Source organism: Planococcus citri, chromosome 4 (genome assembly GCF_950023065.1).
Source record: "Planococcus citri chromosome 4, ihPlaCitr1.1, whole genome shotgun sequence".
NCBI lineage: Eukaryota > Metazoa > Arthropoda > Insecta > Hemiptera > Pseudococcidae > Planococcus > Planococcus citri.
Window position 1 is genome coordinate 20926590 of NC_088680.1, and position 14156 is coordinate 20940745.

A 14156-nucleotide genomic window follows, 5' to 3' on the forward strand; every position below is an offset into this window, starting at 1 on the left:
AATTGGAAAACCGAAAATGTTAGCTTGTAGAAAAAATTTTCAAGTCCATTTTGAACTTATAAAAATCAGTGAAAAAAATTGACGAAGGCCCCTCTTCCATGAAGACCCTCAATTGCAATTTCAATGAAGAATAAAGTAAAATCTTATTTGATTTTCTGTTTTAAAAAAAAACATCAAAAGGTACATATGGAAATTTTTTCAGAATTTTAAATGATACATAGCTCTCACTACTGCACCATTTCGAAATTTTAACTTTCAATTTGAAAGTTCAACTTTTAGCCTCTGAACATTTCAAAATATTTATAAAGTTCAAAATGCAATGCGCTTTCGAACTGTGGAATCAGTTTTGATCAAAGTATCATAGCATTGGAGGCATGCGCTGCTGAAGTTGAGTACCTCGAGACAATGTGAAAATAATTAAAGCTTCCCCCACCCGCCACCTGATGTGGCTGGGACCAAACTGATTGGTGGTTACTTAATTATTGGGTGGGTAGACATTTTTAAAAAAATTGTGCTAAATCGAAAGACATGTCTTTCAAAATTGCATTTTTTTTCAGTCAATTGACATGGAATGACTGACCCCAAGATCATTCTGCAATGTATCTTTCGCAAGCTCACTTTTTGTAATTTTGAAGTTGAATAACTTTTGAACGATAGAAGCTAGCGATTCGAACAAAAAACCATATTAAAGGGTATAAAATTCTGAATTTTTTGGTATTTTAAAACACCTACCTGTTCATTTGAAAATTTCGAGTAATTTCAATTTGAACTTCGCGTATAGTGAAAATCCCGAAAATCCGGAAATAAAAATAATCATATAACCGTTATTACCGCACAAAATTAAATGAAATGTATACCAATCAATAGCAAATTTCAATATTTTTAAAGTTATGTTCTTATAAAATTTCACCCAAACCCCTTCGTTTCGCCAAAAAAATTGCAAAACGCAATTTCTATCATGCAAAAAGGGTTGAAAACATGGCTTACCTACTTTCGTACTTACCAACTTCCTTCAGGTGACGTCACATCAGCCGACGGGCGAGTTCAAAACCACCTACCTATTCTTCTCCGTGGCGTAACCTCGTTCATCGTACGAACGTTGATCGGCAGCGCTGTATTCGTCGCGTCAGTACGGAATGCGCATGCGCGAAAATTGTTTACAACTTTTGACGTCTTGTGTACAATTCTCACATGACCTTTTCCAAGATGGTTACATATTTTCGTAGTTTTATCAAAGTGCGCGCTATGAAAATAACAATTTCAAATACGTTTCAGTTGTTATGGGAACATTTATTATTGTGCAGAACTTCACAACGTGACTATCTGTTTTAACGTTTTAGATAATTATTTAGTTATTCAATTTTTAATTTCGCGAATTGTGTATTAAAATACGAGAGTGTCGATGTCGCCAATATAACGTTTTTCGTCCACGCGATATCGTTTCCTTCGTATACGCGTTTATTACGCATTGTTTTGATATAGATAATTCTTGGTCGTTGTTGTTTTTTTTCTCGCGAATTTTATCATTATTCTTAGTTATTTCGTCCTCGTGTTTCGCAGTTACCATGTGTTTTAATATTTTCCAATATTTTAGTTAAAAGTAATAAATGTAGTTTAATCGAATAACACGCGATGTGTGTATTAATGTGTGTGAACTCGTGGTGCAACGCCTAGTTTAGAGTTTTCACATAGGACATGCTGATGTTCAACATTGCATTTGGTAAACATCTTCATCTTCTCTAATACCAGTTCCTTATTAATATATTATTTTTTACATCGAATAAACCTTTCTACATTTATTATTATTCGCAAACAACCTACAAGTTACAATGTTATTCGAGTGAAAATACTCCACCGTCGATGTAACGTTCGCCTTGTTTACGTTGTATTTGTTTTGATTCTCTCAATGATGAATTCGCTGGCTGTAAATAGGTTACGCGTATTGGAAATGCATTCATTCCATTCATCGAGTGAAAATATGTGAAATGAAATACGTTGGAATTTTGCTTGCTGCCTGTCTGTGTATTTTTTTCCTTCTAATTACACGAAAACCATTCTGTTATCGAATAACCAGTCTACGTTATCAGTTTGCTTTTTTTTACACTCTTCGATTTTCTACTAAGTATTTTATTTTTTCGAGTCATTTGTGAAAAAATTTTCATTCGATGAAAAATTCATTTCGTCGAGTTGATAATTTTACGGTCGGAGATTTTTTTTTTTTTAAATCGTGACGTACCAAAGTATGAAAAAATTAACGCGTAACGATAACTTATCAGGTTAAAATGCCTTATCGTTGTAAATTTGGCGAATGTTTAAACTGTGTGTAGTGTGTGTAATGAACGACCAACGTTATATACGAACATCCTCAGTGTATTATGTAGTGATAATAACGATGGAAAATAATTTTTTTTTTCGAATTTGTTTACCAATTTGTGTTCGTATATTTTGTTGTTACAGTTGATACGTATTAGAAAAGCCAACGTCACGATGTCGTCAGTCGGAAGTGAAGGTAGCGAAAGCAGCAACTCTAGCAGAATCGGAGAAATCGTCAAGACTGGATACCTGAAAAAATTAAAAGTAATGAAAAATTTTATCCAGAAAAATATTCCATTTTGTACGATGAAATTCAAGCTCCACTGTGGTCGACTTATCGTTTTGAGATACTTGATCGTTGATTTTTTTGTGTTGTTCGATTAGGTTGCATTCGTGTTTGCTTATTTTTCGCCAGTTTAGCTGCATCTTTTTACTCAATTTACGAGCTTTACGTTTACTCTAGATAAGGGAATGGGTTTCAAGAGCTGGTAAACTGGTGAAATGTGCTGTAAAGTAATGTGAAGCTATACGAAGTTCTCACAAACAAATCAAAATGAGTGAAGAAGTGTATTTCTCAGAATATATTCTGTAAAAAATTCGTTTTTAACGAGGAGACATTTTTGATTAATTTGCTGCATTTTTTTATGCGACGATAATACTCATTTTATGTTAATTTTTCCCAAATTATTTTCAACGAATATTTTCCTGAAATACATGGGAAGAAATGTTTCCACTTTGAGTGTACTTAAATTTCTCTCGAGCTGCTAATTTTATCTATTTCGAGTGGTTTTTCAAGTTCCTAAACTTGAGGTATTTCTCCACGTGAGTTACAGCTGTAAAATAATGTTCAATAATTATCATTTAAATTTAAAATTGTTTTCAAATTTTTTTTTTTTTTTTCAAATGTTAGCACGTGATATTATTTTTTAAAAAAATGAAATTTCTAGAACGATTTTATCTCAGAATGAGTCAACCATATCGAAAAAATTCGCATCGATATTAATTATGTATTTTGTTGTTGTTTTTTTTGCAGACTATGAAAAAGAAATTCTTCGTTTTACGAGCAGACTCGTCGAATACTCAGGCGTGTTTAGAATACTACGATTCGGGCAAAAAATGGAAAAATAATAATCCTCCTAAAAGGTAAACAATTTTTAGAATTGTCATTACGCGAGATTACGCTGCTCGTTTTCGACGAATTCGTATTCGTATGTATTTCTCGTGCCTCGTTAACATCGTTTGTAATTGTTTCTTAATGTTTTTCCGTCTTTTTCCATAATTTATTCGTCGACGATGTTAACAACATCGCGAAGCAAATTATGGGTTCGCGAATGTTTCTTTCGTCTCGATATATTTTTTTCCAACTGGCTATTTACATTATTATGCTGTATGGCTCTGAAATGTTGTGAAAAAATTGATAATTTTAATGTGATTAATCGATTGGTCGAGTTGTATCATCTCACAATATGAGTGTGTGTTTTTTTTGGTTGATACTACGATTGATTTTTGCTATCTCATTTAGGTATCTATGCAAATGGACCAGTAGTTTGTTGACTCACTCGATCGAATTTCTTCCCCTATATTTATAACATACGTATATCGAAATTTACTCGACTGTGAAAATGAAAACAATAATGTAATCATACCGCTGCTGAAGCGAAATAAAGCGAAAATAATTATTTGGCGTGAAAAACAATATTCGTATTGCGACCTTGCTGCTGCCTCGCTCGTAGTAGTATACTATATAGTCATACTATTCTCTATTATATTTTTTCGTTGTTTTTCCCAACTAACTAATTTTTTTTTTCATTTCTGGGTCGATGAGAGATTAATCGGAGGAAAGTGTAACTGAATATATCGAACACATGGTGTGTGGTTTTTTTTGCACGTTGTTTTGGTTTCCGAAGTAGAAAAATTATTACGTTGGGTGGTATTTTTTCGTCGTCGTTTAAAATTTACTAAACTTCAACTTGTCGCAATTCATCGATGTCGCCGTTGACTGTTCACTGTTCGTGTCGTGTTGTCGGTGGAAATTTCTTCTTCGACCGTACGAGTCTCTCTAATGTCAAATGTGTTTTCGCAAATGTTGAAAATTGAAACGCCGTAATTTCCTAAAACTAATTAAACTCGTTGCAACGATGATCACTTCTTGGAAAAATAACTTCGCTGGCGTGGTGTGTAATTGAATGGAGTGGTTTATGGTGGTTTACACCAGACGTGGTGTTTTTTTTTTCACCTTGAGTGATTGGGAGAAGATCATTTGGGTAGTTTTGGCTTCGAAGAAACGGAGGAAGAGGAGGTTTTCAAAAAATCGTGCGAGTTGTGCTGGTTGTTTGGTTCAGTGATGGGATTTTACTGAATTTTTTGAGTGAAAATGTTTTCTATTATTGGTATGTTGAAAAAATTGGTCTGGAAATCAGAATTTTGATGAAGCGAAGGAAAATTGTTTTTGAAACAAAATGATTTGTTTGATACTGTTACTCGATTTTTATGTTCATTTTTTCTTTTCATTTTCATTTTGGAATCGAGTGCTCTATTTTGAGTATTTTTCCTGATCGAAATTTTTACTTCAAAGTTCATTCAATTCACGTTATTTTAATGTGAAATTTTTGCAGTCAAAAAATTCAGTTGGCTTTTTGTAGATGTAGGTATAGAGTGTCAGAAATGACTTATTTGGAATTTTCAATGTTGTACAAGAGAGTGAAACCAAGAAGGAAAAAAATTTCAATAGTGGTGTGATTTTTAGGGAAATTCAGGACCAAAATGATTACACACTCATACACAGGTTTCATAAAGTTAGGACCCAAAAAAAATTCTTATCAATTTCATAAAAAAAAGCTTCTTCCAGGTCCAAGTTGCATTCCCCTCCCCCCTCTCTTCACCCATTTTCGAGTGAAAATGAACTGTTATGAAATTATTTAAAAGTTACCTTGCGACCTATCAAAATAGAATAAAATCTCGTGAGAAATTCTAATATTTCGACGAAAATAGAGTTTTTGCATTTTTTTAAAACTTTTGAGCCAAAATTTGGTGATAATTTTCAAGATTTTTTGCAGAAGGTAATAAAAGACCTATTAAAATAAGTTGAAATTTCGGCAGAAAACCAAAAATTTCCATCAAACTTTTTTTGGAGAATTTTGATCCCAAAATTGGATCACAATCATGAATGATTTTCGGGGTTTCTGAAAGCATTTTATGAAAACTTTTTTTTAGCACTTCTGAAGAATTTTCATCCCAAAACTGGATCATTATTTTTTCGGGGTTTCTGAAAATCGTCTCATGAGACTCATTAAAATGGGTTAAAATTTCTGCGAAAACCAAATTCGATTTTTTGAGTTTTTTTTTTGGTCAAACACAAAAATGAATCCCAAAGCAGTGTTCAACACCAGTAATCTACTTATTGGAGAAAGAGGGGATATTTTAGCCACTCATTTCCTTCTCAAAATGCTTTTGAGTTATTCTATTCAACTCGAACTTGAAATCAAGTCAGCTACTTGAATTTTTCTCAATTTTCAACGCAATTTTCGCTTGCTGAACTAGTATAATAAATAATATCGTCACCCAACGTTTGAGTTCCAATCCTGAGTGTGAAGGGAGAGATTTTCACGCATTTGCGACTTTTCAACTTTAAGAGGTCCATATCACGAAACCGTTTAACTCGAAGCTTAAACAGAAGATTCAAAATCGATCATCAAAATTCGAAGCTCAAGTTGTGATTTTCGGCAATTTCGCTTCAAAAGAAGTGAAAAATGAAAAAATTGAAAACACTCCAGTCGATTGATAATTTGAAAAAATAAGTGCCGAAGTTTATTTGAACAGTTCTTGATAAAACATTTTGGAAAACTAAAATTTCCAAAAAAAATCCGAAGCCTTCAAATTGGCTTAAAACCATTCCTAGTCGACTGGAGTTCCTGAAAATTTTCCCGAATGATACTTTCACGAATAAAAAAATTCTCAAAAAATCGACGACTCTTCCTCCTCTTCCTTTCTCTGAAAAGCCTATTTGTCAAAATAAACGAGTAAATCTTGTTTTTTTTTGTTTTTGAGAAAATTGACAAAAATGTCTACTTTTTTGTCAAAATTTACAAAAGTTTCTGTTTGGTCGGTCAAAATTTATAAAAGTTCTGATTTTTTACCAAAATTAGGTACTGAGAAAAATGCTGTTTTTTTGGCCAAAATTGCCCTCGAGCCTCACTTTTCTGGTCAAAATCGTCAAAAAGATCCTCATTTTTTTGCCAATTTGTCATTGATTCATTGTTATGTATATTTTTTTGAATGGTTCTACGTATTTTTATTTTGTTTATTTTTCGAGTTCGTTCAACTTAGTTTTGTATTTTTAATACGTAAGTAAGTAAGTACATCACATAATGATGAGAAATTGTAACAACTTGAATAAATTTAGCGATGGTTTTATAATCATTGAATTGATTTCAATTTGATGAAAACGTCCTACTCTAATCTAAAAAATTACAAAATCCAAATTAAAAAATTAAAAAACCGATCTGAGTGGAAAGGGGGTAAGGGGGTTAAAAATATTTTAGAAGGTAGTGATTTTTTTTGAAAGGTATAATGAAAAAGTAGTGAAGAGGTTGTGATTTTCGGTAAACAAATTCCTATAGGCATCTTGTGAAAGCAACTATTTGCTGATTTGAAAGAATTGTAGCGAAAACCTTCTATTTACCATCATTTCAATAAGTTAATTTTCAAAATGAGATCATAACATTGAGGAGGCGGGGGGGGGGGTTTCTTCCCTTGTTTTGATTAAAATTAAAACAAATGTTGATAATAATCAAGTGCCATTGCCATATCGATTGTTGCTAATTTTTCGGCTGTGAGTTCAAATTTTCCTGAATTTTTTCAATCTAATCTGTCTGGATCACTCCCCTCCCCCTCCTCTCTCCGCTCCCCAATATTGCTATTAATGTGTTGACGCTCTCCTTAGTTTCCCCTCGTCTCCTCTCACTTCTCATTTAGAGGTAGTCTCTCGTGATAATATAATTACTTACGATTATGATATTTGAATTTTAAAATATTTCGAGCAGTTCGCGTTAATCCCGAAACCAATAAATTTGAAAAGAATTTTTACCTGATTATCGATTACTAATCTTTTTTTGTACGTTTTATTTTCCTCAGGAGAATTATTTTACGGAATTGTTTCAACATCAATCGCCGAACGGATACGAAACATAAACACGTTATCGCTCTGTTCACCGGTAACGATTATTTCGGAATCGTTTTCGATTGCGAAGAAGATCTGCTCGATTGGCTGAAATTATTTCTGATGTATCAGCAAGGAGAAGATATGATGGATTGCGGTGTCATAAAGCCATTTTATGGTGAGTGATCAGAATATTTTCAAGCCTTTAATAAGCGAATAAATCATCTCATTAAGTATGTAACTTGAAACGTCTCGAAATACGTGTAAAATATCATTTTTCGAGTGAGAGAGATGTAGGTCTGCTTCGTTTTTACCTCTTCGTGGGTATTTTCTTTCAATTTCTCTGTTAGTAGGAGGTCTATTGAAACGATTTTTGTGCTGAAGGAAGAGTGAGGTCGTGCAAGCAGATTCTAACGAAATTTAAGTTGGAGAATTCCAAAACATTGGAAACCCTTGACTTGATCTTGGAGGAGCTATAGTGGTCAAAAATCATCCTAAATTAGAATTTTTCGCAAGGGTTCCCAAACTTTTTACAGTTTTCATAGGATTTTTTTCGAACCGATGTCCAGTTCTTAAATTTTCGAACCTCAAGTTTGTCATCAGAATTTTACAAATTTTGTTTTTGAAATTGATTCGGTTTCTCTAAATAGCTCTTCAATTTTCAGTACGGACTACGAATGCAGCAAAGTTAACACACGAGAGTAGTTATTGTTATCGAAGGCGCGAGTTGTTTTGCTTTTTTTGTCGAGTCTCTGAGTCGGATGCGTTGGTGCTATACGCTGGTACGCGACGAACACGTGATTACGAGCTTGTAAACAGATTAAATTGTTCATTAATGATGAAGAATTATGACGTTAGTCGAGTGAAGAAAGGAAAAAATGTTGAAACGGATCGACTGTCGACTCGGCTTCGGCTTTCGTTGAATGTAGCTCTCTGCTCTCTGCTCGTATGGGCTTGGGCAGCTAACAGCGAGATGCAGAGGAAGAGGAGGCGGCGCGGCGGCGACCGAGTGAGAAAGAAGGAGAAAAATTACATCATCAAATCACGCTCGTTTATACCGTTCATTGAAGAGAATCTCTACTCTACACACTAACTGGGATGGAAAAAAACTACTATTCGAAGTTCACATCCTCATTTGGACGACGACGATTGTCGCGGCGACAAATCTACTTATAAACCTATAAGTAACGCGTATATACGATAACGACTATTTAAAGATGGAGAAGAAGAAAAAAAAATTATAACGCGTGGTCGAGAGAAGAAATTCCAGATCAGATTTTATCGTACGATGGATCAGGATGAGTCGGGGGTACTTGGAAAAATTGTTATTAGGTCGTCGACCTTCGAGAAGACGTTCGTACTTGGACATGTTGTTATGGTCTTGTTTTGTTTTTTTTCTGCGCGCGACCACGACCATGTTTTGGATTCCGTTTCGGTTTCTGGAGAGTCGCTGGATCTGTTTCTGATTTTACGAGTACGAGCTTCCAGAACTTGAGAGTCTTATTTTGATCGTTTCATTGTACGTATTATTGGCTCGTTGAAAGAAATGGAAAAAGCAGCTCGAGCGTTTAGGTAATCATAATTTAAACGAGGAATATTCAACGTGTGTAAAAAGTGAAGGTAAAATGAGCAAAAAAAAAAAATTACCGATCGACAGTTTCAGCTCGCTTACGTATAGGTCTCGAGTCGACTCGACTCGAGTGTACCTAGGTATTTTTTTTTTCTAAAGTGGTATATTTATCGTTTATACAACACGTCGTCGTCATCGTCGATAACGCGGGAGAGATTTTATTGTTATTTTAATCCGGTTAATCGACGAAAGGAAAAAATTTTTCCGCACGACTCTTTTTATTTTGCAAGTTGAAGATTTTTATAGAGTAGGGTACCAATCGATGACGACGATCCAAAGCCAAATACAGTTCACGTGAAGTCTGCCATCGGGTTGTTGATCATTTACGTGTCGTGGAGCTGATTTACTTAGGTTTTTAACCATTCATCATCATCGTCTCAAAAACCTCGAAGCTCGAATATATAGACGCTTTGCTCGTCGTGTTCAGTACCTACATAACGGATCTGGTCGACATTTATAACATCTTCGATTTGTTTTTTTCATCGTTGTATTGGTTTTTGTTAGGTTTTTTTTTTCGTTTGTCTGGTGGTTTTATTCCCAGATTTTAATGAAAGAGTTGAAGAAGTCGTTGTAGTCGTATAAGGATCGAAGTTTGGAGCTGGGAGGGCGGGGGCGAGGGCGGTTTGTCTGTTGCACCGAAACGTGCATTTCTTGGGATGTGGACGTGATCGCGATCGTGTTTGTTGACCAAGAGTATAGTAATGCATTTTACGATCAAAATTCAATTGTAACGGGTTCCATCGACTTGTGTTGATCCGTAAAAATACCTCGGCGACTTTCTCCTACCGCCACCGGAGGTGCGTCCGTGTCGAGTGGAAATTCGAGAGTTTGTTTGTAGGTACTGCAAATAGAAAGGAAAACGGCGTGTTTGCGAGTAATGCTGAATTCGGATGAATGGAAATGTACCAGAAATTGGGATGGAATTTGATCGCAAACCGAAGGGGGCCAGTTTTTTGAACCCTTTACCGAACAAAACACGTGCTAATTGAACGTGGGAATGTTTTCGTAGACTTCTGGAAGTTGAAAATTGATGTGAAAAGTGCATTTTTTGACATTTTGACAATGGTAAACGATTTCAGAATTTGATATAGGGATTACTTCCATCGACGCTAGTGGCTCTAGAAACCATGTTGATGACCTCCATACCTGCCAATAGTCAGTCCAGTGGATAAGCTAATGAAAGGTTGTCAGCTGAATGGCGATAAAGCTTTGAAATTCGTCGTTCTACGTTGATTTTTTCACAATACGTCATTTCGAGCTATAATTCATTTCAAAAAATTGGGAACCAAGAAGAGGGAGGGGGTGAACATTTGCGAATTTGATGCACTTGGCTCTTGGTTTTCTTCATTTTTGGCGAATTAATCCCTTTCTCTTCGTCTGACATAGTTTTGCCCAACCTTACACATATTATTGGCATCAACTAAGTAGGTAGATTGTTTTTTCGTTACATCCTGAAGCTTATACATAGTCGAAGATATTAATAAGACCGTCTCTTTCTCCTGTATTAATTTCTGCATCGGCGTTTTGAAATTAAATGCAATGTTAACACCTCCTCTCCGGTGCTCCCCCGCATGACCTCTACACTTAACTATGTATTTCCTGATTTTTCCTTCGGCTTGTAATATTGTACTTAGTGTTTCTTCGAAGTAGGTTTATGTTCAAAATTTCATAGTCGTAACATGTTTTTCTAACGATATGTACCTACTACCTACTGGTTCAGTGTTTTATAGTCGGATTTTTCCATCGAATGTTGAATTATTATTTTTGAGAAATTTCTAATTATTGTGTTGCATTTTATTGCCTTGAGATGTGGTTATTGATGCGTGTAGGACGTTTTTTTTTTTCATTTTCTTGAGAAATTATTATTCACGTATTCTAATTTATTAATTTTTTTTCCATTTTGAAATCTGTGGATTGGATTCGTTGATTTTTTTGTGGATTTTTAATCAATTTTTTGTCTCGTTATTTTTGTTTACTTTTTCAATTTGAAGACTTTTTTTTTCAATATTATTTTCGTCGACGATTTTGTCATTTCTTGAAAAATTTCATTTTATTCATTTTTTAATTTGTTTTTCTTTCTGTTATTTTTTTTCATTAGTTTTTTTCCAATTTTTATCACATTTTTTTTAGTGTAATGAATTTTTAGAATTTTTGTTGGAATTTTTTACTGCAATTTTTCTCAACTTTTCTCATGTTTTTCAGTATATTTCTCCAGGGTGTCCACAGGTCTGGAAAACCTGGAAAACCTGGAAAAGTCAGGGAATTTGGTCGGTCTGGAAAAGTCAGGGAAAAGTCAGGGAATTTCGTAATTTTCACGTAAAATCCCTGGAATTTTTAAAAAACGAAGCAATTGAAAATTTTGAATAAGGACCTGTGATGAAAGGAAAACACTGTTTTTCACTTCTCGAAACGCAAATTTTCAAAAGCTTTTGCCCTCGCTTCGCTCGGGCTTGTTTTCGTTTCTCTTTCAAAGACAACATGAAATATTTCTAGATTATAAAAATCAAGTTTTTATGCCAAAAAATGAACTCCTCACGAAAAAAACATCGTTTTTAAGCATTTCGAATGTACATACAAATTTACAAGAGCTTTCGCCCTCGCTTGGGCCTGTTCTGTTTTCTTTTTCAAAATCAACTTTTTTCAAAAAAAAAAAAAAAACATAATTCAAATATTCTAAAATTTTAAAAGCCAAAAAAAGCTACTCGTCCTCACTAAAAAAAACCAAACATACTCGTAATTCAAATATTATTCTAAAATTTTAAAAGCCAAAAAAAACTACTCGTCCTCACATAAAAAAAACCTCGTTTTTATGCCTCTCGAAACTCAAATTCTCAGAGGCTTCCGCCCTCGCTTCGCTCGAGCCTGTTCTCTTTTCTTTTTCAAGAGTAAACTTCCTTCAAAAAAACATCCATTCCAATATTAAAATTTAAAAAAACCAAAAAATAAACACTCTTTGCATTCAAAAAAAAAACTCGTTTTCAGGCATTTTGAAATGCAAATTTTCGAAAGTTCTCGCCCTCGCTTCGCTCGGGTCAAGTTGCCTCTCATTTTAAAATGAACAAATTTCACATTTCGAGGCCTTCAAAAATCAGAAAAAAAAAGAAAAATTTTCATAAGTTATTATGAATACATGTATTTTATCAATTGGCCAAACTTGATGCATTTTTAATTATTAGAAAAGTTGATAATCAAAGTTACGCTGTTTTTTATATCCGAAGAAGTATCCAGTTCGAAGAGAAGCTTATGAAAAAAATTACCCCCCCCCCCCCAAAAAAAAAAATGTTTAATTAAAGTATGGGGTGAGCATAGAAAATTGAGAAAAATGGTCTGGAAAAATAGAAAAATTGGTCTGGAAAACCTGGAAAAGTCAGGGAAAATCATTTCCAGAAATGAGTGGACACCCTGTTCAGTATATTTCTCTTTCTTTTTCTTCTCCTCTTCCTCCAATTTCCAAATTTTCATTCCACGATCGAAAATTGATTGTTCACTTTTCAAGTTGTTCGAAATTCTCTGCCCCTATCAAAAAAATTCAAAATTATTCCATTAGTACCGGAAATGAAAAGGACCATACAACACGTGAGCTTGTTATTTGAACGATGAAAGAAACAGTCGAACGTAATGAAAAAAATGGCGCGAAATACGACAATGAATGAATCATCTGGTGTTCGAATGTTTTTTTCGTCGAACCTGGTCATCAAAATGTGAATAAATAAACAAAATTATGGGTATTTTTTTCGGCTAACTGAAATGTTAGCAGAAGAAATTCCTCGTAAAATAAGAAGGTTCGTAAACTCTCCACTCATTCATCGCGTGCTCGGCTTCGGCTTCGGCTTAACCGAAGAGAAGATCAAGGTGCTTTCTTGGACTTCTCGCATAGGATACATTATTTATTACATCAAAGACCAAAAGACATAATTTTCTTCTCCTCGTTTAGTTTTATTACTCGTAAAAAGAAAAGAAAAGAAAGACGCGAACAGAGAGAGAGAAAGATAAAAAGTGTAAATAAAAGAATAAAAAAAAAACGAGCTGACAATTTAAAGAAAACAATAACAATTATAATGGGTCGTTTGTCGTACTCCTTGAGCAGTCTGTCAGGGGGTGAGGGGGGAGACACGGAGACAGACAGAAAAGAAACGCATTGATTTAGCTGCAAGGTGCGTGTGTCTAGAGATAGGTAGGTTATGTGTGTTAATGCGAGCGAGCATGTGGGACTTTTAGGTAGGTAATAGGTATACAATCTTCGCAATATTATTACTAGTTATGGTGTGGCGCTTTCAAGGTATCTAGTATAAGATAGGTGGATGATTTGGTATGAAGAAACGACAACGACGGGGAAAGAGGTAGCAGTTGGCGTGTAAAAAATAAGAATTTTTCTCGGTAAAAGGTATTATTTTTAGCAGGTCAAAGAATAAGTAGTACTTTACAAATTAGTAAGTTAACGATACTTTGTATCGATGGTTGTACGTATAGCCTTAAAGAGCTATAAACGATTCACTCGACTAAGGCGTGTTTCGTACAGTATAGAGAGGATTTATTGGTCGGTAATCTCTTTCTTCTTGGCGAGTTTATGCCCCTTGTCAGTGGCGTTCGTCCTAATTAGCTGTGTACTCTATGTAATATCGCAATTAGAGAATAAAGACTAGAAGATTAAATATTTTTTGTAATGTTTATGGAGGGAAAAAAATCTTTATCGGATAAAAATTTTTAGGAGACTCGAGTCTATAAGAGAGTACACGGCGAGAACTTACGCCTCGTTCAAGGTTTCCCTGGTTGTTTGTTTGTTTGTAATATTATGTGTGATTGTGCGTTTGCAACGGGTTCTTTCTTATGGTTCTCTCTTTACGTCTCACTGTTTAGGTCTCTAGATGCTCGTGAAGTAATAATATGTACAAATATGCATGTACCGACTGTATGTAGATATGTATTTGTCGGCGATGATTACGCGATCGTGTTACCGCTGCCGAAAATTTTACAAAGAAGATGGTAGCTTGTCGGAATTCCCAAATGTAAATAAACATCCGAAAACAAAGGAAATTTACTATTGTGATTTTCGAC

The 14156-nt window shown here is 34.5% G+C and overlaps 1 protein-coding gene across 7 annotated transcripts in view; it reads left to right on the forward strand.

The window, feature by feature from the left end:
- Positions 1–14156, forward strand: part of chico — a 79154-nt gene that overhangs the window by 20686 nt on the left and 44312 nt on the right. For 6 of the 7 annotated variants that reach the window (XM_065360109.1, XM_065360113.1, XM_065360112.1 and 3 more), the window contains exons 2-4: positions 2458–2577; positions 3347–3456; positions 7447–7649. In XM_065360109.1, coding sequence (XP_065216181.1) covers positions 2458–2577; positions 3347–3456; positions 7447–7649 — 433 coding nt within the window. Of the gene's footprint in view, positions 1–1193; positions 1721–2457; positions 2578–3346; positions 3457–7446; positions 7650–14156 lie in introns of those variants that run through there. The other variant, XM_065360110.1, reaches the window with a different exon arrangement.